The following is a 27863-nucleotide window of genomic DNA, read 5'->3' as shown; positions in this document are numbered from 1 at the left end:
TTGCAAGACAAAATCTCGGTAAACCCACCATTTCGTTTGTTTCTTCAACCCCCCCCCCCCCCCCCCCGTTTCTCCCTACAAAAATTAATGTCGGCCCAACACGTGACCCTGCGCTCGGTGGACTCGGACCCCGCGGGCTTGGTTCCTGGTGTAGGTCTTTAATCGACGCGCACTTGCTCGCATGCCCACGTCAGCTATACACGCAAAGTGTCCGTACTTGGCTCAATCGAATGCCGTTCTGCGGACGCCGTGGCGAAGGCCGCGATTTTCCTATAAGGCACGAGCAAGGCGCGCTTGCCAAATCGAACGTGCCCGCATTTACTCTATATTCACGAACACCTCGTGCGTGGGACACCATTCGGCGTGGTCCTTTCGCCGACGACGGGTGAAGTGTGTACACGCGGGTACCTATGGGGGGAGGGGGGGGGGGGGGGGAGGCTTTCTTATGCAACGCTTCATTTCCGTTCTCGCTAAAGCTGCCAGCTGTCGGGGGCCGGCCACGGCTTTTCTTTCGCGGTCGTGAACACACGGGCTCCGAAGGCCTTTTACGTGCAAACGTTTGCATTGTGCCGTCGTCGTGCCCTTCGGAGCGCATCGACGGCGCAATCGTTTACCGTCCTACGTGTTTTACGAAAGGCTTGCGTGTTAAAAGGGCAACAATATGTGTTCAAGCTTTCCTCGCTCGCCCTCTTCCGGCTTATTCACGTAATACCCCTCGCGTCATAATGAGAAATAAGGTCATGTTGCTCACTGCCTGTGCCGTGATAGTGCCCAGAACTTGGTACGAGGTTCCGTTCTCGGTGGCGGCAAATGCATTTTTGATGGGGCCAGTGTGAGAAAGTGCTGCTGTTCCGAGCTTTCGAGTGCGCGTTAAGGAACCGCGGGTGGTGAATATTATTCCGCAGCCTTCTACTATACGGCGTGCCTAATTGTCAATGCGTTACTTGCCGGACGAAAAAAAAAAATCACGAGCCATTTTACTCTGTGAAGGTAGATGACCAGCGAAGCCGTGTTGCAGACGACAAAGAGGTGACACAGCATTTTAAACTGAGGTACGATCACATTTATTGTCTTGATCGGTGGTCATCGGGACGAAAGGTACGCAGACATTGTTTTTATACATTGGCGTTCGTTAGTGTGATACATTCGTTATGCTCATTCGTGTTTTCATTTCGCGATATATTGAGGCAAATAATTTGAGTCCGAAATCACCGCACCGACTGGCTGTCGGACCAATGCCGTCAGCGCCTTCCCAGAGGGAGGGGCAGTATGGGAACGCTGGCATGTTGTGCGGCAACGGAGCCACTGTGAAAGAAGACGACAACGACGAACGCGCGACTAGTAGCGTGAGCCACTGCTGACGATGATAGTTTTTGCTCACACAGGTTTGTTTACCGGCACGAAAAGGACATGGAATCCTAGCCATACAGCTTCGCTGTAAAAAAAAAAGAAAAAAAAAAGAAAAAGAAAAGAGAAAGAAAAAGAAAAGAAAAGAAAAAAAGAAATGCCCAGGAAAGCGAAAACAAAAAGCTTTGATCTCATGTAGGGTCATGGCGTACGTGTCCTAAGCGAATAATCACAGTCATAGTTATCATAGTTATAGTTATCAAATAATCATAGTTATGTAATACCCCCGTGTGGCGTGTTTAAAGATAGAAGGAAAGAAAAAGAAAGAAAGTCTTTGTCAGCCAATGTAGCGGATAGCTTGGCTTACGCATGTGTCCCCTATTCTATGCTTAGAACACGCCCGCTGTTCTTTAATTTTTCTGCTGTTATGTATTGCGTTCCAGTCGGTTATACATCGGGTGATCATTTCTAAGTGTGCCGCAATTTATTTTTAAATCGGCTGTGGCAGATAACATAGTTCTTGTCCTTGAGCTGGATTATGTGAAGAGGCGGATGTTACTGGCACAGGGAATGGAAACACATATGTAATTAATTAACAAAATGTCTAAATAATTTGATAATTAATTACTTTGCGGCACATATTGCAATTTACGAATAATAGCCGGTGAGCTTGCAAGACTTGCCCTCTTGAAATGAATCTCCAGCGTGGCACCAGCTTCGACGTATTTATTTGCCAAAGTGTGGGACGAATTGCATGGGCGTTCCAGTTACTTTCGTGCTTCAATGCTTAAATAAGCGTTTTGTTCAAAAGAAAGTAAAAGTGGAACAACGGTGCATTTTTACGGCGAGTTTGGTGGCGCATATCCGTAAACTGCCGTCATTCTGGAAATTCCTTCCAAGTGGATACGCCTTGCAAGCTCACCGGCTACAACAAGCATATTGCAATATGTGCGGTAAAGTAAATATTTGGGAAGCTAATTAGCGAAATTTTGTTAATTAGTTGGAGAGGTGCTTTCGATTTCTAATGCTAGTAGCGTCCGCCTCTCTCGATATTCCAGCTCAAGGGCTGGAATTAGGTTATCTGCAAGAGACGATCTTTACAAATCCCGGTAAACTCAAAAATGATCATTCCGTATACATATATTGCCTTAGATGCGTTTGTTCGCGCTGTCTCGAAGTATGTCACTTTACCAAGTTGTCCAGCTATCCGCCCTGATATAGTTGCCGAAGTACCGTCATTGTCGCGCGAGAAAACGCACAGACAGGGACGCGAAAATGAATAAGCAGGACTGAACGAATGAACCGCGTCTGTAGTCGTTGGCCAGCTTCACTGCTAATAGTGATTTTACTTGATCACGCGGACGCCCATCGAACTCTTGACGTATACCTCGCCGGGTTTATGCTAAGAGGTAGAGTACAGGTAGTGTATAGGTAGTATAGGTAGGGTATAGATAGTATAGGTAGTTTAGGTAGGGTATAGGTAGTATAGGTAGTGTATAGGTAGTATATGTAAGGTATAGGTATAGGCACAGGTGTAGTACAGGTATAGGCAGTGTATGTACAGCACACGTATAGAACGTGTGTAGGAGAGTTTCGCCAAATTCATTTCATATTCATGGAATCTACGCGCAAAAACTCTCTCACAGATTGCATTATCCGATAAAGGACAGACTGGTCAGCAGGGCCGCGGAGGCGTTGAAGGCGTGCGAGCCTATAAGTAAAACGTCGAACGCCTTCCTGTTTGCGTACGGGCCATACGCGGCCCGACAGAGATTATCGATTCTCACGTAATGACCGGTCATTTCGCCCGACCCTACGAACCACGCGCACATACTCGCTTTGAACGACGTACGAAAGCGGGTAGCTTAAGCGACCGTTCGCGGTTTCTTGGCAGACGGCGTGGGGACATTACGTGTGTGCGTGTGTGTGTGTGTGTGCGTGTGTGTGTGTGTGTGTGTGTGTGTGTGTGTGTGTGTGTGTGTGTGTGTGTGTGTGTGTGTGTGTGTGTGTGTGTGTGTGTGTTTGTGTGTCGCCGCGGCGCCAACGCTCCGTATAGCGATTCACAGTGCAGATATCCGGCGATCCAGAAAGCGCCGAGTACACTTTACGTGCGCGTCTCGGAGAAGGTGGTGAAAGGCCTCGCCATAAACAGTTTCGCACTGCCTAGCACTATGGCACTCCTACAACTTCCGGTCACACGTCCAGCAGTCTAATTAATTTGCCGAGAAAAAAAGTAAAAAAAAAAGATCAACGCATGTGTACGGACGATCAGTCTATTTCTGCGCAAATATTTGGATGACGCTTGTTAAGAGGAGGCTTTAGCTCTAGCGCAAGTCCGATTTTCGCATTCCAATACACGAAATGCAAAAGCACTCACATTAGACAATCGCAATGCACAGATTTTAATAAAATCAGTTGCTTTTAAGCGAAAGGTATAGTTTAACCGGCTGCAGGGAGCAAAACTTTTTTGTTTCGAGCCTCGTAGCTTTTGTGAAAATTGTCGAATACCAGCAAGATGTAGAGCAGTATTGGACCACGAAGTCTTCACCCCTCTGACTCTGCATCGAAAACAGCCATAGCAGTTACGCGAAGTGTATCTCCTAAAGTTGCCTGAAGTGGGCGAATGTGATGAGCTCGCGGCTTAAGTGAAATGTTTAAAATAGGTTCCAGAGTTTTTGCTATAGTGGTACTCACAAATTATTAAAAATTATGGGGTTTTCCGTGCCAAAACCACGATAAGATTATGAGGCACGCCGTATAGTGGGGGACTCCGGAAAATCGGACCACCTGGGTTTCTTTAACGTCCACCTAAATCTAAGCACACGGATGTTTTCACAATTTCGTCCCCATAAAAATGCGGCCGTCGTGGTCGGGATCCGATCCCGCGACCTCGTGCTTAGCAGCCCTACACCACAGCCACTAAGCAACCGCGGCGTGTACTGCTTATTTTGCAAAAAAGAAAAAAAATGACATGTTAACTATGTTTGTCGGTTATTACGTGTATATTTATAGTTCAAATATTTAGCCGCGTTGAGCGCCCCTAACATAAAAAAAGTACAAATTAAAGTACGCGACCAACTTACAGTAGCTCCACTTGCGCGCTTCATGCTGGAACGCGCCGCGGTTGATTTGCTTTTTTCGCCCTCTGTGGCGATCGCTGGAACTTCAGAGAGTGCGTATACATGCGGGGCCTGATCATGCGGCCATTCTCATTGAACTCGTTCGAAGCTTCTTTGCCGGGCCTCCACTCCGGACTCACTTCGCCCCAGAACGTCAAGTTGGGCCAATTGGTTGGGATTCATGGTCAGGTTTGTAACAGCGCACCCAAGACAGGGACAACAGGAGGAATAAAACGACAACACGGCGCTACAAATGTGTGTACAAATACATCAGTTGAGAGTCAACCGCCGTGTCGTCGTTTTATTCCTCCTGTTGTCCTTGTCTTGGGTGCGCTGTTACAAACCTCACCATGAATCTCACTTCGCCCTATGGCGGCTGCCGTCCCACCGTCGGACCGCTCGGCAACAGCTATAGCACCCAGATTGGCGGCCCCGAGTCGTACACATCCCATCCGTCCTCATTACACTCGCGCCCTGCACAACGCCGACCGCTGCGCCCTCTTTTGTTTTCGACCGCGCACCGCTTCTTCGCTGGGCGAAGATGCGACCGGAGCGAAGCGAAACTTTCGCACGGCAATTTATCTCTCACTACCTCACTCGCACGTACGCACGCACGCAGGGACACAAACAGCTACACAAACTCGGAGGAGGGAGAGGGAGGAGGGGGGGAGGGGAGTACTGTTACGTATGCGCGCGCACGCACGCGCACACCACGTGGATGAGCGTGCCGCTCTTGTACGCGCCTGTCTGTCTGTGCATGTACACGGAGATGGATGGAAGCGTATACCGTATGTAATCGCATTTATCTCGATCCATCTGTTTTAGCGCGTCAGGTGCTAAGAACGCACCCAGAGGTTATGGTCCTAACCTTTCCTCTACCGTATGGGTTGTTTTGTAGTCCGAACGGGTTATTTGAAAAGGTGCCTACGGAAGAAAAAAAATAAAGTGCTTAGAAGTGGCATTTCAGGAACCGGGTAGACCGTCTCTTGATGTTATCTGCTTGAGGTGTTGAAGTGTGTCTTTATAAACCATAAACGCTGTAAATAAATAATAAAAATGGCATGAGTATCAAAGCACGTGCAGAAACGTTCAAACGACCTTCGCATGCGTACTGTGGAAAAGGTGTCGTGTGGAAATCTTGCACAGAGATATGGGGCACATTCTTCGTTGCACGTTACTGAAAGAAAGGCACGCAATCCGTGAACGCAAACATGCAATCCACGGACGCTGATGGGAACGAAAGGGAACAGCGCAAACACGTTCGTATACTTGTATTTGTCTTTACGCGCCTGCGTTCGGTAACGTGAATCGCTATTGACTTGCTCAACTTTCAGTCGTTCTACACTTCGTTGCAACGCCTCACCTCACCTCACCTTGCCTTACGTTACCTTACCTTACCTTACGTTACCTTCCCGGGCCAACTAGTCCAGCTATAGATCCCGCAACTTTATGGCACGCTCTGCACATACCGATGTATTTATTATTGCGTCCTAATTAGTTACTACGCTTTACCATGCAGTTCTTCAGGATTGGTTTTAGCGGCACCACCAGCAAAACAGCGACTAAATATGGGAGCTTGGGGGGGGGGGGCGGGGGGGGGGGGGGGGGCGGTAACTGACCCGCACAAGTCATTGGAAACGTTTTCACGGTCTCCTCCCCAGGCTGTCGCACTTCGCTCCCGTCGGATGGCGTTGCCAGAACACATTCCTTTGCGCGCCGTCCCTCGCAGCTAAATTTAATATTTTGTCGGTCGTAGCGGGCCGAAATGCAAGCACGTCAAATTTGATACTGCCATTCTAACTCTTTCTCGACGCGCATTCATTTCTTGTCATCAAATTGCGGCGATATACCTTTCTTTCGATTCGACTATAATACGCAGGTAAATGCGGTACGCATTCGCAAGCGGTATATGTATGGCTGCTTCCAGAGTCCCACACGCCAACACACACAGACGTATACGTAGTGCACTCATTACCACAGCGAGCGCTCTCTGCGGCTTCATCTTCTTTGACCCATAGCCGGCCGCGAGAGTGCACGAAAAGGAGAGCCAGGAGGGTGGGGGGAGGGGGGCGAGTGAGGTGGCAGATTTCCTGACGCAACCTAGAATAAGACCACTCCCAGGTGCCGTTCTTGCGTTCGTGTTGCTCTTGTCTCGGCAGAGTCAGAACAGGGTTCAACTCCAACGTTTCTTCGCCCCGCACGCGCATACATACATACATACATACATACATACAAGGGAGTGGTTCGCGTTCAGCCCCCCCTCCCGGCCCCCCCTTGGCCATCATCAGACGCCCACCAGAAGGGACCACACGCGGCCGAAGATGACCGAAACGGACGACGACCGACTCTCAAGAGTGCGGTGTATGCTAGACGTATGCCTATATAGCGGATCCTCCTCTGCGCGTTGTGTATGCCTTATATGTAGACTATGCCCCCCCCCCCCCCCCCCTTCTTCCACCTTTTCTTCGTCGCCTCCCCACTCCCTACGTTGGCATCTGGAGAGAAGGGCGGGAGGGTTACTCGTCTGCCCTAACCGCAATGCCGAACGCTTGCTTATTCCCTTCGTTGTCCAGCATGTACGTACGCGGCAACTTAATAGCTTCTCCGCCCGTTCTGCGGTCGCCTCACGTCGTACGCTCGTACCTGCGCGTGTTCTTTCTTTTTTTCTTCGGTGTTCTACACCTTTGCAGTTGCTTCTTTGGCTTTGTTTCTTTCTGTTCGAAAGTGGACCAGGGGCGACGCATCATCCCGCTTTCTAGACGAGAGGCGTCCCTGGTGGCCGTCGTTTTCGACTTGGCGTTCGCGTCAGCGCTCGCGCGCGTGGTCAGCTGAGTCGAGAAGAGACTACCCCCCCCCCCGCCCCCCCCACTACCCCCCGCGTGCGACTCTACACAACCTCTTGTTTCGCAAACTGCGGGGCGAAACCGTGGGAAAAAGCAGCAACAGCGGAGGGGGGGACGCTGCCGCATTTGGATTTGCTGGAATGGTTTCTTTTAAAGTATAGGGGTTGGTTGGTCGGTGGGTTGGTCGGTTGCGAGAGAACGAAAACAAGAGGTAAGTAAAGCTACCCTCTCCAGCTGGCTACGCTGATAATGCGCCCACCACCGCGCGTTGAAACAAAAGGTTCTTTCTGGCGGCGAGGAGGGTGCATGCAAGCTCATTTCGTTCTACACCCGTCCGGGTGCTGTCGTGTACACCTCTTCTCGTCATCCTGGCGCTCTTTGTTTGGAGTGCTCGTAGTTGATGGGGGAGGGAGAGGGCGTACGCGTTCACGTGTAGTAGTGAGTAGTGTTCGGCACAGTCGTCGGTGGACGCAGTAATGTGTCCGCGTGTTTTTCTTTTTTTTTTCTCGAGAAAGCTAACAGTTTTTGCCGCGCATCTAAGTGTGCGAAATGAAGCGAAGTGTGGGGTTGGTGATGAGACGAACCCTGAATGTTCCCTTTATGGAGGGTATGCGTGCCATTTTAATCGGGCAACAACAAAAACAACAACGATAACTGCTGCAGCAACAGCTAATACCGCTGCTTCAACTACTACTACAAGTATTCGACGACTACGAGGACAACAGCTTCATCATCATCGTCATCGTGATCTACAGCATCAGTAACAGCAGCATTAACAATATGCGTTGCCAGCTCACCGGATCCATTACGTAAATTACGATATGCACCCTAAAGTAATTCTTCGAAAACATAGCGAAATTTTGTTAATTAGTAGATTGCGCGATTAGATGTCTCGAGCAAGTAATGCCCAACCCTTCAGGTAATTCAGCTCAAGCAGTATAGAGTTATCCTGCCTGCTGCATGTGATTGCGCACGCACGCACGCACGCACGCACGCACGCACGCACGCACGCACGCACGCACGCACGCACGCACGCACACACACACACACACACACACACACGCACACGCACACACACACACACACACACACACACACACACACACACACACACACACATCTATAAAATAAGACTCCCTATTTTCGTTTAGCGTGTAAGCAAAGCGAAGACACAAAGCTGGAAAGCTCGCAGCGGGGCTTTAAACGAAAGTGATGGCTGGCCCCGAGTCGAATCGAAGAGAAAGAAGGAGCTTAGCAACTGGTCGTCCGTAGAACCGCGAGGCACCGACTTTTGTCCGGCTGTCACAGCTTAGATAGGAATCACGGTTTAAGGAATCAAAGTTCGCCGATCGTGTCTGCGCTTTTATGTCCCCTTCCCCCCTCCCCCCCCCATTTCCATCTCCTTCACTTTGTCGGCCGGCTTTTGCACGTTAAGAAAATGAACGCGCGGCGTTGTAGCCGTAAGCGGATTTTGCGAGCACGGTAAAGCGCGTTCGAGGTCTCCCGCTGTTACGTGTACAGGTCCTCGAAGTGGACGACCCCTCTAAAAGACACCATGCTGTTTCTCTTCTCTTAGAACTTTCCCTAACCCTGGTATATACACTGCTTAGAATCCAAAATCATAACTGACGTCAAAGAGAACGTAATCCCCAGGAAGCATAAGCTACGCTATCTCGACGGTGTTACCTCTTTGGTGAATATCACACGGAGGCAACGTCGTTCACCTGTAAGCATGACACAAGGAAGGAAAGAGAGCAAGGAACCCTGAGCTTCTCTCGGTGACTGCGAGGCAACGTAACACTTGTCCGGCACGTTTAGAAGTGACAGCACTTTTCTTGTCTTTTTTTTTTCTCGTGGTTTAGTTTTGGTTGCTTTAAATCGGCCTAGCACTCATAACGTTAAAACGCAAACTGAATTTGTTATGTTGCCGCTTATCTTCAGGGCAACAGTGAGAGGCGCCGGCAACGCGACTTTTTGTCAAGCTGTGTTTCGAATAGAGAATCGGAACCGTGTTTTTATTGAGTTACTAACGTCTGAACATAAATGAAGATACAAGGCCATGTAACGCTTGAAGCGAGGCCCGTGTAGTGCGAAACACACCTTGCAAAGAAAACAGTGCATTCCAATGTTGGGTTCACGTAAAACGGCGTCGGCACTGTGTCCGTTCAATGGCAAATATTGTCCTTCGTTGCCTAGATATTGGTTAGCTCCCTGTGCAGTCTTAGGGAGCGTTGTGAGAAGACCGCGCGACGTTCAGGCTTAATTTGCCCGTTCATCCTTGACAAACAAAAGAGTGCAGTAGTGTTGCAGACGACTCAAAACGAGTAAACAACAGGAAACAGGGAATGTAAGCAGACGACAGAAAACGAGCACACACAGAAAGAAATAGACAACGACAATACCCTCACACTTTTATTTTTTGCCGTGATCTTCTCTCGTCGCTGGCTTAGCCTAAAAGATTCGTGCTTCCTTTCTCGTCATCTCTTTCTCGCATATTCGCGTGTGTGGTATTGCTTTAAGGTGCTAAAGAAAGTGACTGTAAAGAAGTCTCCGTAGCTTTTGCTCTAACTGTCGAGTTAGATGCTGCAGCAATATCGGAGATGGCGGACTGTTCCCTTTGTTGGTATGATTATAGAGAAGTTCTACTACTCGGTGCGTGGCAAAGGAAAATAAAGACCACAGAAAGCATAAAAAAAACTGAATACAGTGTCAGCGCATAACGCGCGCAAAGTTTTGCACAATGGAAACGCACAGAAGGCCCGGGAATGGCATAGACGAAAGTGCAAGAACACGCACAAACGTCCAAGAAAACATGCACTATAAACGACTGAACAAACTCGCTATCCGGAATGGAAAAGTGTGCGTTCCTTCAAACGTCTTCTTTGAAAGACCTATGTATTTCTTTACGGTCTTAGACTTCTTGCCATGCAAAGGAAATCCGGTCACAGCGTCTCCAATTCTACATTACGCGCAGTGCTCGTTTCGTCTTGTCAGTAACGTGAAGGGCAGTGCAAGAATTAGTGCCACGAAAGTGTTCCCACGGATAGAAGCGTTGGCCCTATTCACGACGGCAACTAACCGTCGCCAGAAAAACTTATCACAGTACACGTACTATATGTAGGTTAGGGCACTGCAGTATCAGCGGCAGAGTATACGTGCCTCTTCCACGCCTTGAAGACGGACGAGAGTTAACACAAAGAAAACAAATTTCAACGGGAAATAGCGAGAAGACCGTGGCGATTGATTCCGCAGTGGTGAGGGCAAACGACTCAAGCCAATGAATCCGGGTCAGCACTTTAACAAAGAAGGGAGCTCCCGATGACTCCCTTTTTGCGGGAGTAAGTGCTGTAAGTGCTGAGTAAAAGAGTCAGTGCTGAGTGAGGCTCCCATTTCACATGAGTGAGTGAACACGTGTCAGCCCTTTAAGAGAGAGAGAAAAATAAGCGAGCTCCAGTGACTTCTATTGCGGGATTAAGCGCCCGTCTCGTCTTTCTCTTTTCGAAGTTGATGGAGTGAATTCACCTGATCAGGAAGCATCAGGGAGTAAAAACGATCGTGTTGAGTAAGGACAGCACGTTCGCTTCGTCAGTAAGCATTGGGTGTAGTGATGTAGTAAACTAACTTAATAAAGGGAAAATCAGACATCCACCCGCTCGTAGCAATTGCTACAAAGGAAACCCCTACGGGTTCCTCGAAAGAAAAGCCTTTATTAATTTATGTATTAAATATAAATAAATAAATAAATAAATAAATAATTTAACTATTAATTTCATCTTTATTAATTACTTCTCTCCACCTTGCGGGTTTCCGCAGAACTACTACGCCAGTAAACTAACTTCATCTGAAAAATGCGATGCTGCAAAAGATGGCGCCCATGAAGTGTTAATTTAGTCGATCTATCGTATAGCTGTACTACGAGCTCTACGGAAAAAAATTTTAAAAGTAAGACGATAGATGTCGGCACAGTCGTAGCGGTAAGTAAGTCTTGCGATTGTCTCAAGACAATCGCTAGATCGCAATAACCACTTTCTGGGCCTACAACAATTGTCGGCCCAGAAATGGTGATATGATACTGTTGAAAAAGGCTGTCTGTGAGATGGGCACAAAGCCTGTGCATGGGTGTTGTCTAGGTCAAAGCCCGGTTGAGAACCGGCCCACGAGTGGAAACAGGAAACGCGGACAACAGTGCTTATATTAGGAAAAAAGACACCTGAATTGATCCAAGTTGCAGACGAACCGGATTGAGTAGTACATTTATGGTTGATTGACTTGATTCGGTTTAATGCAATTGAAACTGACCGTGATTTCAGTCGCTAGAGTTTCCACATCTGACAAGGGTTCAGTGCCGTGTCGCATTCGTACTGTTCAAATGACTTCGAATCCACAGCACAGCAGTCTCGTGCCCCTTTGGAACTTGTACGCGCGAGGCAATGGCGAGATGGTGCTGTCACAGAAAGGTATGCGATCTATGTAGCTAATTAAGGAGGCTGCCGAAATGCCAAACTCTTGTCTGCAGAGAAGGGGACCGCTACATGGAAGGCCTTCTATGGTTTCTTTGCAACCAAAGCAGCCGCAGGCAGCGCTGTTGAGGAAACTCATAACGCGAGGGCGCTGAGAAAGGAGTGCGTGTAACTGACTGGGCCGACGGTTCGTACAAGGAGACCGTAGAGCGCCGAACAAAAGGAATCGAATCTCACTTTCACCTCGTCCACTGCCCGTCACGCAGGGAGCTTCTTCACTTCAAAAGCGCGGTCTTTTCTCTCGCTAGGCTCGTACCCTCTTTAAGCACACACGTATGCCGTCTCCGTGTTCTCGAATTCACGGCAGCGCCTCCTTGAGCCGTACGCGGCACTTGCTTCCCGAAGAAAAGAAATGCGGGCATTGTTTTTTCACGGCCACGAGGTTGGAAAGACACTCTCGCCTTGTGTTCGTGTGAAAGTTGCTATCTATACTGCCGGCCAACAGTGGATGGGGGAAAGTGAGCTGTAGAGCGGTTGAGCGAAGCAAGGACCTCGCTTACGGTTATATGTGTGTGCCTACCGATGACGGCTAAAGCATGGAATCCTTTGTCCACGCTCTGAAAAGTGACAAAAGAGTTCGGCTGTATTGCGGCTGGCTATTTACAAAGGAAATACGGCGTTATAGGGGCATTCGATTAGTTTGCGTCGATCGGATTACAGTTTGCGATCCCGGGTACGTTTGCACGTGCGTCGGCGAGTGGCCAGTTCTTCCTCAGCAAAAAAAAAAAAAAAAGGATGCGAGCTTCTCCGCTCTCTATCCCCTCCCCCTCCTTCCGCTCTTCTAAAATAAATATGGCAAGAACAAGACTTCCAAGCAAGACAAAGGTTCACAAAAAGATGGGAAGTTTAGATCGTCGAATAAGGGGACATTCAGCCTGGAGCCAACATTTCGAAGGATGCACTTGTTTTCGTCACGGCAGCAACTTCTCCATTGGGGAGAAGATTGGGTTCTGTAAACGGTGACAAAGAACGCAGTTGTTAGGGTAAGTCAAGTTTATTTTCCTCCATGAAAGAAGGAACGACCAACGGCATAAAATCTGTGGCGCACTAGCAGCTTGACGGGGCCGCTGCGCCGCTCGAGATTTGATAGCAATGTCGAAAATATTCACGTTTAAATTATACTTGGACGCTCACTGAACGAAAATGCATTCCTATGGGTGCAGGGCAAGGACGCGGATTCGCGTTACGGAAACAGCTGGTATGTCTGTTTAAAATTTAACTACTGATGCACAGTGAAAACACGGCGATGGAAAAGAACTATAAAAACAATCCGAATTCAAATGAGAGTCCGAGGGCGAAGACACGGACCCCTTGTCTCAACAGTAGCTGCAAGCCGAGGCTTCCGTTCCTCCACCACTGTGGGACTACCTTCAGAGAAGTGCGCTTAACACCAACTTTATATTTCCGCCTCCTAATTTTGTATTATATTACGCAGCGTGTTCTCTCACCTTGCCACCTACTCCCGTGTATCTCTGTGTGTCCCCAATTTACAGAAGATGAATGTTTATGCCACGTTGCCTAATTTTTCCCCCTTGTTTTTAAACCTGGGGACGTGGCTGCTTGCTCGATATTGGACTGGCACCTTTTTCTTCTTTTTCTTTTATTTTTTCAAAGCGTGTGGACATGGCTGCTTGCTCGATGTTGGACGCGCACTGAACCTATTATAGGATACAACTTTTAAAAAAAAAACTGCAGTTGGCAACCAAGGGGTGGGATTGTGTTAATCCGCCAGCCAATCGCAGAAGCAAACAAAATCGTCGTCATGCGACCTTTTCAAACTGCGGTCTGACGTAGTAGTTCTGCGGAAACCCGCAAGGTGGAGAGAAGTAATGAATAAAGGGAAAATCAGACATCCACCCGTTCGTAGCAATTGCTGCAAAGGAAACCCATATAGGTTCCTCGAAAGAAAAGCCTCACAGTTGAAGAAAAATTCGTCCTGGTTCGGGACACGAACCCGGGACCACCGCCTCTCCGGGGCAGCCACTCTACCATCCGAGCTAACCAGGCGGCTAGCAGATGGCAGGGCGAAGTCGAATTTGTCGACAACACGAAGCAAAGACAAGAGTTTGACGTAGTAGTTCTGCGGAAACCCGCAAGGTGGAGAGAAGTAATGAATAAAGAGAAAATCAGGGAAAATTATTGGGGTTCCTTTGTAGCAATTGCTGCGAACATGTGGATGTCGGATTTTCCCTTTATTCAAACTGGGGTCGTGCTTGATACCTCCGGAGCGTCTGCTGTTCTTGATTGTTTTCATCGGCGGAAGCGATGAGGTGTGCAACAGACATGGACGAAGTGTATGGAGTCTTTCACTCTTCAAAAGACCACGGTACAGTTCATTTCACTGCTGAGCCTGTTTTTCTCGTGAAACACCACTGGCAACTGAAGTGAAACTTGACAAGGAGTTACAGCGAAGCTATTGTTTTATTTGAGTTCAATAAAGAATTAGGCTTTCACCGTTCCGCTGTAACAGACGAGTGAAAACGTACAAAATTACGTGCCTGTAATTTTATTGTTGTGGTTACCGCGTTTTTTTTTTGTTACGTAGCAACGAAAGTTTGAAGTACGAACTATTTGCAGCCTCGCGGAGGAATAGTGGCTGGCGGTTACGAGGGCGTGGGCGGGGCATCACTGCAGACTTTGTATCCGACTATGATCTCCTCCCGGCGAGGACTCGAACAGGTGTTCTCCACAAGACGCGACGAGTGTTCAGCGGTGAAGTTAGTCCTGCAGCTCGTTCAGCGCCGCGCGAATCGGCGTGCGTGCCTTAGCCGCGACTTTGCCTCTGCAACCTTGGACACGGCGCGTTGCTCCGTTTCGGAGATCTCGCGTAGGCCGATTGATTGATTCATTGATTGATCGATTGATTGATTGATTGATTGATTGATTGATTGATTGATTGATTGATTGATTGATTGATTGATTGATTGATTGATTGATTGATTGATTGATTGATAGAAAGGATGACCCGTGCCCTATGATAGGGACAAGGGATCAGGGGAAAGGAAGGATGCCTGCCTGCTTAATTTCGTGCCAGCGCTTGTAAATCGCGCCGCGTTCGCTAGGTGTCACCGCGAACGACCGCGTCGAGTCGAAAAGATTTTTCGTGCCTTACCTCGCCATCTTGGTCGGTGACATTTTGAAATTAGGCGATCAATAATAACAATAATAGCAAGCCAGGACACAGGCAAGGAATTTGAAAACGAGGCCGTTCCATACCTCCGAAATTGTAGTTCTCTAAACGTTTTTCGGAGACCAGCGGTGATTGTTCTTACGGCTTTCCTCGGAGTCCCTTGGTCGTGTGACCTCTGTTAGGCTCAACAATTTCCAAATGCCCAAAACAGACGGTATGCGTGCCGAACGTGTTCTAAACTCCTTATGTGGTCTAGATTAACCGCATTGTTCCACTAACTGGCGACGCGCAGTTTATACGGTACCGACCGAACCCTATTCGCGGCGCGTGTGCTTCCGTAAGGCATTCCTTTCTGTCGGCCTGCTCCCTCGACTGTCCAGTAGTGTTTCTCAGAATGGGCCGTTTCCTCGACTTTCCCTTAAGGTATGCAACGCTATAAAAGCGAGCAAGGAAAAGCGTACGTCCGGGTTTAAGCATTCTTTGTCTTTTTCTTTTTTCAGCTCGACTCCTCCTTTACTTTCACTATTTCACGCCGCGGCAGAGACTTTCTCCTCGACTCTTTACGCGCTCAACCGCCCCCCCCCCCCCCCCCTCGCCCCGTATATCCGCTATGCCAGAGACACACCCACGCAATCTGAGGGTCGTGGAGGGACGAACAATGGACCGGATACTAAGACTTCACAGTGAATCCGGGCTGCCAGCCCCCCCCCCCCCTCCTCCTCCCCCTATCACTGGAATAGCAACGCCACGACTGGCGATTCTCGATTGCAAACGTAGAAGTGACGTCTTATAGTTTCGCGCACTTGTTCGGGCACGAGTGGCTGTTTTGAGAAGCCAAGGGAAACACGAGCTAATCGCGTTCTCCCGCTTGCGTGTATTTTGCGATGCGTGTTTTCCTGCCCCCCCCCCATCTATCTATCTATCTATCTATCTATCTATCTATCTATCTATCTATCTATCTATCTATCTATCTATCTATCTATCTATCTATCTATATCTATCTATCTATCTATCTATCTATCTATCTATCTATCTGTCCATCTATCTATCTATCTATCTATCTATCTATCTATCTATCTATCTATCTATCTATCTATCTATCTATCTATCTATCTATCTATCTATCTATCTATCTATCTGTCTGTCTGTCTGTCTGTCTGTCTGTCTGTCTGTCTGTCTGTCTGTCTGCCTGCCTGTCTGCCTCTCTGTCTGTCTGTCTGTCTGTCTCTCTCTTCTTTTGGCGTTGAGTGTTTATTGTGCGCTACTTACGTGAGATTCGTTTTGTTTACTGTGTGGAACTAACTTGAACGAAACGCACTGCGTGCGGAAGAAAAGTCAAGTCGCAGTGCCGACAAGAGCGAAATTTAGCTTTACGCTTTCGGGCACGTAATAATAAAAAGAAAATATGCAAATCGGCTTTGGTAAGTGTTCAGTCGTGTTGCCGTTCGGCTTGTTATGTTTTAACCTTATAACTCGATAGCAACAATGAAGTGACCGCCCTCGCCAGCAAGCGCGAGAACTGTCGCCCTGGACGCTTGCCTTTGTCATCGCTTGGTTGCACAGCGGTGTAGTTATGGAGTGCATCATAGTACCACCTTACTTTGCCTGCGCTTATTCTAGTAGACACACACAAACGCACACGCACGCACATACACGCACGTGAAGGGGACGCGAGGCGTCAACCGCGACCGATACACTGAGACGCGAACCAATCTAGCATCGGCCGCGTGACCTGAAGCCTAAAACAAGGCACCACTATCACCCCTGCCCCCACTCCTTCTCCGGCAATCCCCTTCTCATACGATCTCTTGTCGAAGGATTCAACCTCCGTGTGCTTTATGCCCCGCTGTTTCCTATACACTTCCTTCTGGCCTTCGTAAGCTCCGGCCATCTTTGGTTGCCATTTATCTATCTTTCCCGTTAGTTGTTTCTTCTTCTTGTTCTTATGTTTAGCACATTCGTGGTGTTCGCCTTACACCCCCCCCCCCCCCCCCCCCCCCCCCCCGCGGCTATTCTTTTCAACGCCGTGGGGCCATCTCCACCCCCTCGCTGCAAGCGTAAGCCGAGCACGGCTTCGGACACTCAGCGTGGGGGCGCAAGTGGCGTTACTCTGTTGCGGCAGCACGCGTGGACGCTTCTTCTTCTTCTTCCTCGCCTGTGGCGGGTTGCTCTCGCGAAGACCACGTAGTGACACCGTTCCCACGGGGGACTGAGGAGGAGGAGGAGGACGTACGCCAGAGCGTCGATGAGGACCTCGCGTGGGGTGTAGTACACTGTGGCCCGTGTTGGGAACGTCCGCCACTCTGCGGACGAGTCGCTTTCGCGAATACGTCTAAGAAAAAAAAAAGGGGGGGGGGAGGTGCTGTAGCCGAGTTGTCGCACGACAGGAGCCGCTTGATTAGGACAACTTGTTACTGGTAATACTCGCGCGTCTCGTCGACGATGGAGATGTGGCGTGACGATGAGGCACTGGGATTGACGTTTCTGAAGTGCTTCCTCTGTCCAGCAGCTGATGTTTCTTATGCCTACGCGGAAAGTGTGGTAGTAAGAGTTGGCACACAGTGCCGTCTGGAGTTCACTGAGGACATCAACGCTGTAGGATGTCATTTTGAGTGTACCTTCAGTCTGATTGCGTGTTCGCGTCATCCGAGGCGACGAGAATGTCGCGTGCGAAATAGGGAACTCGGCTTGTGTTCCCGTGCCCCAACTCTCCGGTATAGGCTTGTTTTACAGCTGGACTGAAGAAAGAAACATGTTGCGAGTTGTCACTGCTAATAAGAGCCGCAGGTGACGTCTGCATTTCTATCTTAACAAAATACGCATGGACATCGCGAGTGTCCTCAGTCTGTGAGCGTCACTTGTACTCTGAGAGCGTGTAGCCTGCCTAAACTATACTTGAAGGTGTTTCAAGTGCTCGAGTAACAATAGACTCTGAAGTGTTCCCACGTGGACATCAGCCATAGCAAGATTGCGTGTCGATCTTTAGATAAGAAGACGGCCCTCTTAAAAGGAACTTAGACGGCCTCCAAATCCACATGGGCTTGCTTCGGACAGCTTTGCCTTACGGCAGACTTGCTCTTCTTACTACACGAAGTCCACATAGAGACTACGGACAAAAAGTCCGGATTACGGACTACGATTTCAATTGGTCCATATACTTGTGATCACGTTACTTGCGCAAAGTCTTCATTATTCGATAACATACTATAGAATGCTGAGCATCCGCGAGGTCCAGTGACGATGTGTAGACCTCCCGAGTTCACCTCCTGTTACAATAAGCGAAGAATGCGGCTGGTGGCGAGACGCAAACAGTTTTGGTGATACACGGTCAAAGAACGACCGTCGTCTTCATGCATGGACCACGTGCATACCGGTCCCGTATCCTAACTCCCCGAAACTCGCTCTCTTAATTGCACTTCTTTACATCTGCATTCGCCTTTCGCCCCCCCCCCCCCCCCCTCTTCCTCACTCCTGCGCTCCCAAATTAGATTCAGCAACCAGCCGCACCTCGGCGTAATTAACCACGCACGCCCCTGTACGGGCCAGCGCATACGCGGCAGCGGCGCTCTGCATAACGGCTCTCCGTATGCAGCCTCAAGAAAAAGCTAACGGCCTCCTATGCAGGACCTGTACTGGTCTTTCCTTTCTGTCTTGGACACCTAACTTCGTCCCTGCCTACGGTTGTGATTGTGAATGGACACACATACACTTGCACACACACACATAAGCCCAAGCTATTAGAGACGCTCATATATATATATATATATATATAATGTACTCCCGCAATAACCATGGCAACAAAACAATCTCCATAAGGAAAGATGCAGTATCGCTCTTTGATGAGAGGCGGGGTGCTCAATGTGTCGCCGGTTCTGCCCGCAATTTGCAAACCGTGCTCCCACGCTGCCGAAGCGACTGCGTAATGGGATCTCCTCCCCGTTCACGGCCGCGGGCGTAGGACGTTGTTACAAGAGAGTAAGCGATCGAATTACTCCGACACGGCGACAACGACCTAACGTCGCCGCTCTTGCGCGGAAAACTCTGTAGCAGTAGTGGTTCAAACGGAGTGTCGCTGGCCGGGCTGATTGTCGATCAAAGCACGCCGCTTTACGCGGGAGGTGCCTCGGTTTGAGCAGGGCGTCCGAGATCGGGCGTCGTCCGATCTCGGAGGCGATGACCATGGGGTGTAGTCGGCGCGCCGAGCGCCAAGAGGGTGCCCCACGGGCAGGAAAACGTTACGTTTTGTTTTTATGATGAACTGAGCTCTGTCGTCACGCTGATATGAGTGGGAATGCTTGATACATAACAACATCTCAGTAGGAGACAACAGACGAGTAATGAGATGGGTGTCTCAGTACCTGTCTCTCAGATTTTATAGACGGTGAAGCCTATAAGAAAACATAGATGCTGCTTTTATCCTCCTTATAAAACATCGGACTGGAAATGGCTGTAAGCACTCTTCTGTAATATTACCGCGTGTCCCAGCTAACGTTACCCAAGCTGTTAAAGGAAAAATTGAGAAAACAGGGTGCAAGATACAACTATAAAACTGACGCTGTTGGTTCGCCACACGTCTGAAGACTGAGCACCGTCGGTCTTATAACCGTACTTTGCACAGCGTTTTTTTTTCTTAATTTGTTTTACTTATAGCGCATTGGCTAGCGTTAGCTGGGACATCGTATATAACAGTATGTTCAAGCACAGCCTCCTTTACCGAACATCTTTACTGCATTCCTAACTGACACAATGCACGGGAAACTTTGTGCCTCATCTAAATGTTTGCAGGCTAACCAAGCTTAACTGCCTCGCCATGTGAAATTTTAGTTCCGGGCCACTACCCGTGCAAACATTTTAATTAACCCTATGTTAGCTCGACATCCGAAATAAATCCGAGATACCAAACTGATTAAGAATGTAATGCCTGTTGATATGTCACAAAATCTGCCAACAAACTAACTTTTTTCAGATGGCGTAAATTTCAAGCTAGGAGCATGTCTGTTCGGAAGCCCGCGCATCAAGCACTCTCTCATGGCACTGTAATGATCTTCCTGGATCGCGTCTATTAAATCTCCACGTGTTTATGAGTAATATAGAATGCACGCAACAGTTTTTGGCGGAATGGGATATTTAAAACGGCTGCTTCCACATTATCTGTGTGCTCGTTTTTCACGAGTATAACGTAAATAGTTAACCATCTCATCACCTAACTCTGCAAATGCAGAAAGGTAGAAGATTTGATAACACTCTCACTGATTAAGAACACATGTTGAAAGAGTGTACTAGTGCGATGGGTGCACATTAAAGAAATCCAGGTGGTCAAAATTAATCTGGAGTCTCCCACTACGGCGTGCCTCCTAATCATATCGTGGTTCTGGCATGCAAAACCCCAAAATTTATTTTTTGAAGGTCTGCTGGTAGCCGCAGAGATCAGAAAGATTATTACAACAGGTAGACGGAAAATTTCTGCAGATAATTTTGGTGCTTCTGAGTCTCAGCTATAGCTTGGTTCCAGCGGCCTTCCAAAGATAATTCTGTGTGAACGGTCTTCCTAATTTAGGCGAACAATACACATTGAGCGCTTGCCTAAGGTCAAGGTTTATGTAGTCGGCTACATTTCGTGTGTTAGTACTGTTTACTTTGTCAACAACGCTTGCAACGTTGAAATACAGCTAGACTGAACCGCGCTTGAAGTGTATGAATTATCGCGAGTTTCAAACAGCGTGATAGCTAGAGTCCCTAATTGTGCACGCATTAAATGCCTATTTAATCAAAACGCGCCGCTCCGCACCTCTGTTGCACGCAGGCCAGCCCGAGACCTCCGTACCTGACCGCCACGGATTATGTGTTCTACGTGAAGCGGCAGACGCAGCGGGAGAACAACCAGCACCACCACCACCACCACAACCACCATAACAACCAAAATGGCGGCGGCAACTGTCGCTCGCTGACGTCATCCGGCGGCGACCAACCGGCGCTCAGCCCCGAGGATGCCATGGTCGAGCTGACGAACTTCACGGAGCTCATGCGTCGGCTCAAGGAGGATCTACGCTCTTCCTATAGCAGGTAAGTTGCTACATAAACAGCTGATGAGCAAAACGGGAACAAGGTGAAAGCTCTTTCTTCAAGGCAACATATCAAGAGACAAGTCCACTCGTGGAAATATTGGCTCCGGCTTTCACCTTGTGCTCGTTTTGCTCATCCTCCTGAATTTCTATTTTCCACCTTCCCCGTGTTTTCCCTACATAAACAGATGTCCTTTTTAGTGTGAACTGACTCCAGCATTACCTGTGGCAGATATCGCATTTTTTGCAATTAGTTGGCTTACTTAAGAGGCGGACAATACTTGTAGGACAAATTGCAATGGTAGATGCAAACAAAGCACCAACGAAGTTGATTCATCAACTTTGTAGCAATTCATACTAGAGGGATGTTAGCGAATTAGTAACGTTTCACTAAATGCCCTTGCTGTGGTCAACACAAAATTTTGGAACTGAAGCGGAGCAGTATTGAGGTCATACTTATTTAGCCGAAATACATTTCTTAGCAACGCTACGATGTATATAGGACTATATATATACGAAAAGTATGCATGCTTAAATTATGTGAACTGTTGCGCTAATGATCCAGTTAGGGCTTATGAGCACTGCCGAAAAGAGGGAAGTGTTCGTAAGTGTCAACTGTAACATCAATACATTTAGCCGTAATATTCAACGACTGAGTCCTCGAAACTGGTTCTAATTACAACCTTTCTGTTATATCCCATGTTGAGAACAAATGCATACAGCTTTCTCGTCACATCTGACGGGAAGACGTGGTGATAATAGACACGATGTTTATGTCTGCCACAAACGCCACGAAGCTTACCTCGTGTTTTCAAGCTATCGCTGTAACATGGCGGACCAGTGTCGAATCCTGAGCGGAGACAATCTTTTTGATCGGCATTTGTTCAAGGGAGACAGGGTAATGTTATAAGTGACATTGATATCCGCGGTAGGCGCCACGAAAAATGATCTTCTCCGTTCAGCCATCGCTCTACGCTCAGCGGTTTTCGCTACAGCTATCGCTGTGACATGGAGGATACGTGATCGGATCCTGGGTGGAGCCAATTTCATATTCTCGCAACTTTTTCGGCCCAGGTAAACATGGTCACAATATGCATGAAGGTCATACTCGCGACAGATGGCACAAAAAAATATGTCTCCTGTTTCAGGCTATCGCTGTAAGTTCCACGGCTTTCGTTGTTTCTATTTCTGTCACATTGGGCCTTTGGGGTCGGACCGTGGGTCGACTTTTTTTCTCCCGACATCTTCCAACGGAAAACGATGATCATAAATGTGGTGGTTGTTATAAACACTCAACAACTCCCCCCGTATTATCACGAAAAGGTGACCTTTTTTTTTTCTCGCGTCGCCGCCGTTTTAGCGAGACAGATTCTATATCGCCAGAGTCCAGGTTGGCTGAGACCACTCCTCCGAGTACATAACCCGCAATCTTTCCGCAACGCTCGCTTGACGACGACACCGCCGTAACGGAGGCGTTGCGATCACAGACACAACTTTCCTTCCCACACTGCGAAAGGAAACAAAACAGACAAGGAAAGGAAATGCGCAGACGGAACGAGAACTGGCCCGACGGATGGTGTCTGCCGTCTCCCAATCCGGAATCGGCGGACTTTCGCGTTTCCTCTGAGCTCCGGGGTTGGCTTTTGCGCGAAGTATATAAATCATAGCCAGCAGCTAATGCTCCGCTTGACTTCGTCTGTACCCGCGCGAGAAGTTCTCGCTGCGTTTGCAGCACTCATACCGTATTTACGCTCGTATAGACCCCCCACACACACATACACCACACTTCCTACCTTAAAAGTGGGATTTCGTTCGTATTGCGCATTCGGCATAAGTCGATCATTCGTTAAATGTTTTAAAGGTTGCTGGCATATCTAACGGTATTTATAGCACCTAGAACGATTATCGGTGCAAATGGGTCGCTGATGCAGAATGCTCCGGTTACGACGACAGCGATGTCGATAGCGACGAAAAATGAGGCGCAAGCTTTCTCACTAGGTCTGAATCTTGAAATAAACGTGCGCGCAGTGTCTGGACGGTCGTTCGCATTAGCATCCACATCGTTCTCGACGTCGATCATTAGTGGCATTGGCAGGTAATCGTATGCGCCCGACTCGTGTAGAAGAGCCGCACCCTGGCGTACCAAAAAAAAAAAATACACAATAAACAAGGTGCGAGTCTTACGCAAGTAAATACGGTAGTCCAAACCTATGCACCCTCCGATCCCTCCCGCTTTACACCCTTTCTCTAATCGCAGGCCTCTGCGGCTTTCTTTTCCTGAATGCCACTGTTATAAGACGAACTACGAGACGACGTCGACGACGGCTCGTATACTCGCCGCATAGCCGCGCACAGCGCGGCGTGGCGGTCTTGCCTTAATTCCTTCCTCGCCGAGGCCCTGGCCGCGTAGTGGCGCTCGAGGCGGTTGCTCGGCCGACGATGCCTGCTGCATCCTGCTTCCTCTCTTCCGGCTCGTTCATTCAGCGCTGGCGCTGGCGCGCTTGGGGCTCTGTTTCCGCTTTCTCTGCACCCGCGTGGGAAACTGAGATGTAGAACCCGCAGCTCTGAGGCCTGCGCGCGGATATGCGCGCGCAAGAATGGAAAAGGCGAGGCATGTGGGTCATCTTCGTACGTACACCCGAGCCATCGGCAGAGAACGCGCGGAAACGAGAAATACTGCTACGGCCGGGATCGATGTCTATCGGGGGGGCTCGTGTGTGCGTGCAATTACGTGATACGGCGAACCGAAACGCACGCTCTGTGGAATAGCTGAAATGGGGGGAAAGACTTGAGATGGATTGCATGCGAGGCAGTGTGAGTCCCGTTTTGAAGCATTTGCGCGCGTATACGCGTTCGGCTTTCCTCTTTGAGAGTTGCGAGAAGTTTGAAGCTCCGTAGGAATTCCAGGATGCGAAACTTTCCTGGCGGAATTAGCGCTTTCCGCCTTATTTTATTAATTTACGCCCTTTTTTTTTTGTAGTCGCCGAAGTGATAGAGTACGTTTTAGGAGAAGTAGGACGTGACGCGCGTTTTGTTGATTATGGAGTTTTTTTTTTTTAATATATATTCGTCTTGTACTAGCCTGGCGGGAAGTACATCAATTGTACTTAGATAGGGAACATATTGGTGATACCTTGTTTTCAGAGCAGGATTTTAATAAGAAATGTAACACTCATGCAGGCACACACGCACGCACGCACGCACATCACCGTTAGTGGCCACCGCTCTCGTCAATTTGACACCGCGGATCCCGTAGTGTTTCCCCGTGTTTGAACTGTTTTGTTTTATGAAAAAATAACTTCTAACCCGGTCAGTCACGGCGTCCACATTTGTGGACGCGATCTATTTTTGCCATTTCTGTGTAACTGTAGCGAGGAACAGAGCAGAAACATTAAGCTTAGGGTAAATTGAACATTCTGCTAACCTAAACTACTTCCGTTTTACTCCTGAGTGATACGTATCGTTACATAGTACCTCTTTGGCGAAGGCACCACCGTGTTTTACGTGGAGTTTGACGTGGGGGCCGGTAGCAACCTCGAAATATTTTTTAGGCTTTTTTGAAACGCTTGCGGCCAATAAATAGCTTGTGCATGCGATTCGAGTGGGTGATTATATCGTATCTGTGAAGAAACGTGGCATGACTCACTTTGCAATAATCAAATATTCAGTTGCTCTGTAATTATGATGACTCATCATAAAATGCAAGAAGAGTCAATCTACCACCTGGATTTGCTTTTAGTGGAGTCTCAAGCACCCTGGCAAAAATTATCTATGTTTCGCACATGTATCGACAGTCGATCATGATTCGAGACTGAAGGGGCTAAAACATACCACAGGTCGGGTCTTTGATAACTTAGGAAGTACTGCAATCGTTTCTTTAATGAAAAATAATGAACTGCCGTCGAGCTCAAGCTTTAATATCTGTGAAAAGGTGTGCGAACCTCGCGATATTGCCACCTGCCTCTCATTCATACGTCCTGTCTCCGTGGCTCACCAAGCTTGAGCTTACGGTGAGGACCTGTCCGATCGCAACTTCGGGAGCGTGGCGAATCTACGCAGCTTAAAGAAAAAGAAAGTAAAGGATTGGGCTGTATTAGTAAATGGCGCTTCTCCAATACCAAGAAAATTTCTCTTACGGTGAGAGTATTCTTGGTAAGCCAGAAGAAAAGCCGGTTGACTCCACCACTTCGAAGTTCCCACGCCAGGTCGCAGTGGCGTGATGGGTTCTGAGCGTGTCTGCACGGGCGTAGTTAATTTTTTTTAATGGTAGAAATGATACTACATTGTACTCTCAAATTACCCAAAGACTGAATACAGCGAATTTCGTGACGTTTTACCTAATCAGGATGACCGACATACGAAAAGTCACTTTGAAATTCGTGACGTCACACTGACGTACGGACGCCGAGGTTTCGGCGTGGAATTGCAGAAGTGAAACAGTCATCTTTATTTATATTTTAATATTCAATATGGAATTGCGAAATTTACGAAAAAAAAAATGATTGTTTAAAGAATGGTTTATCAGTCAAAACTGATGTCGCGTTTCTCGTTGGTCTCATTTTAACTTAAACTTTTTCTAATTCTGTCACTTTTTCCTATTTAAATGTTTCTTTAAGCTATATACCCACAAGGACAAAATATTCAGACGTAAGCGCTCCGCTTTCCTAAAGCAGACTTGGCAAAGAATAAGCACTCTTTTAATGAGGAACCCTGACGTATATAGCTAACTGTAAACACAGTGTTTATCTTCACAGCCATCATAAGTGGAACGACAAACAGATGTAGTACTCGTCTATCAACGGCGCCCTCAAAACGGACGTTCACCTGTGCGCTTGCACGAAGAAAGCGCGGGAAATTCGGTTGAATGGGCTTATAAATCACATTACGCAGACAGGCTCTGTTGTCCTCTTCCCTCTCCACCCTGCTGCCCTCTCCCCCTCCCTGACACTCGCATTGGCGTTGACATTGCGTTTTCCAAAGCATGTACGTACGTCCCACCATTTGTCAACCCCGAGAAGCTCACTGCCATGGTGCGGTTGGGCCTAATGGCAAACTCATTGTCTCCTGCGCCCTCTCCTTCTCGTGGCGCCACCTAGCGTAAGCTTCCTGTCTGGCGTTCTCACGTGCGTCGCGGAGTTGAGTAGTGGCACTCGCGCGCGTTGTCGTCGTCCTCGTGCGACAGTGTTCTCGGGTGTCGGTGTATTTCTTTGTTTCCTTTCTTGTTTTTGTTTTGTTTTTTCATTCCGTGCTCTGCGCTAATTGAAGAAGCGCTGTTTCCGGTTGCGAGAGGACGACTGACTTCCTCCTGTACGGTTCCCAGAGTGAAGGAAAGGTGCTGTGCTCGCTACGCTACATGTGCGCGTCACAAGATTATTATTATTATTATTATTTTCTCTCTCCCTACACAGTTAGTTCGCCGAAGCGAGAGAAAACGTAGGCAGAATGCCGAGGAATGTAATATACGGGTTGTCTGCAAAGCTCTTCGTCCATTAGGAGTTGATCGTCGACGAGTAGCTCAGGTGCGTCGAAGCTTATCGGCTCGCAGTTCAAACTCGAGTCGTTGAAGACGCATTCGCACCGTCCTCCTTGGCAAAGACGCTCGAAAAACTTATGTCGGGTACGTTAAGAGCTACCGTACGAGGAAGTGTCACTTCTTTATTGCCTGTTTCGTCGACCTCATGCCTCTTTTTTTTTTTTTTGAAGCAAGTAATTGAGTACGGTTTTCCAAAGGACTTCGGGAAAGTCGCACGAGAAATTTCCAACGCTATGGGTGCGCGCAGAACACGTGCCTCTGATATGTTACGCGTATGGGCTTCAGATGCGAAAGTGACGGTGCTTCCGGAAGCAAACGCAGGAGAAGTCGCTCCTTAGCGGTGACGTTCGCGTGGCCTCAGAGATTGCAAACGCAAATGCGCGATCTGCTTGCCTTTGGCTGAGAGGCACCCCAACGACGTGCCGTGACCATTCCCATTGCAAGCGTCGAGCTATAAGTTGAAGCAGCAGTTCGTTCAAACGTCTTCCTGTACCCTTCGAACGTCGTCTCGTCGTCTACCCACCGGACTTTCGGCGGCGTGGGACTTGGCATTTCCGGTCGAATTTTTCGCAGGGCAGGCACGGCTAAGCACGCAGCTGTGTTAATGTACTGCTTGCTGCAGCCTATGCTACGGACGGAAACACCATTGACCTCAGGGACGTGAAACGCAAGAATAGCTTGCATTATGTATCCTGCATGAGGGTGTCGCCGTCATCAGCACGTCATCAATATTCGTAGAACTTCCTCGTCGCGACAGGCATAATTTGTCACATTCCCCATACAAGAAGCTGAAATGAAGCATTCATTCATTTGTTGTTATCGCGCAATGTGTGACGGTAGTACCGACGCACATTTTATTGGTGTCACGCCCTTCTCTTCGTAGCGCATGTATGCGGTTTTCTGTGAAGTATGTAGAATATCTATGGACAACCTCTGAGCCATGACCTCATACACTCTTTGACGACGACCGAATTCCTTACGCTCTCCACAAACGAAACGTTTTTGACTGTATAAATAGGAGTTAGACACCTATATTAACGACTTTCTCCATAAAAGATCTATAAAGGTTATATACAGGAAAGCATCGGTACATGAAAAAGGGATTCAATCTCTCGAAGGTGCACCGCATCGAACCGCTCTATATACGGCGGTATTGGACTGTAGGAGTCTTACAAACGCGGATATCCGGGGCTTCAAAGAAACGAAACATGACTTTACTAACTCGCTAACTTCGTCTAACCTTTATATACGCACCGTACGTTGTAGCTTTTCGCACTAGTGCACAGTTGAGAAGGAGAAAAAAAAATTA

General features: G+C 48.3%; 1 protein-coding gene across 3 annotated transcripts in view; it reads left to right on the top strand.

The window, feature by feature from the left end:
- mwh (multiple wing hairs) overlaps positions 1–27863 on the top strand; it is a 254309-nt gene that overhangs the window by 195762 nt on the left and 30684 nt on the right. For all 3 annotated transcript variants that reach the window (XM_050176524.3, XM_050176525.3, XM_055069499.2), the window contains exon 3: positions 20763–21022. In XM_050176524.3, coding sequence (XP_050032481.2) covers positions 20763–21022 — 260 coding nt within the window. The remainder of the gene's footprint in view (positions 1–20762; positions 21023–27863) is intronic.

This window comes from Dermacentor andersoni, chromosome 8 (assembly GCF_023375885.2).
Source record: "Dermacentor andersoni chromosome 8, qqDerAnde1_hic_scaffold, whole genome shotgun sequence".
Lineage (NCBI taxonomy): Eukaryota > Metazoa > Arthropoda > Arachnida > Ixodida > Ixodidae > Dermacentor > Dermacentor andersoni.
Note: the sequence above shows the minus strand (reverse complement) of the source record. Positions and strands in the feature narration are given on the sequence as shown.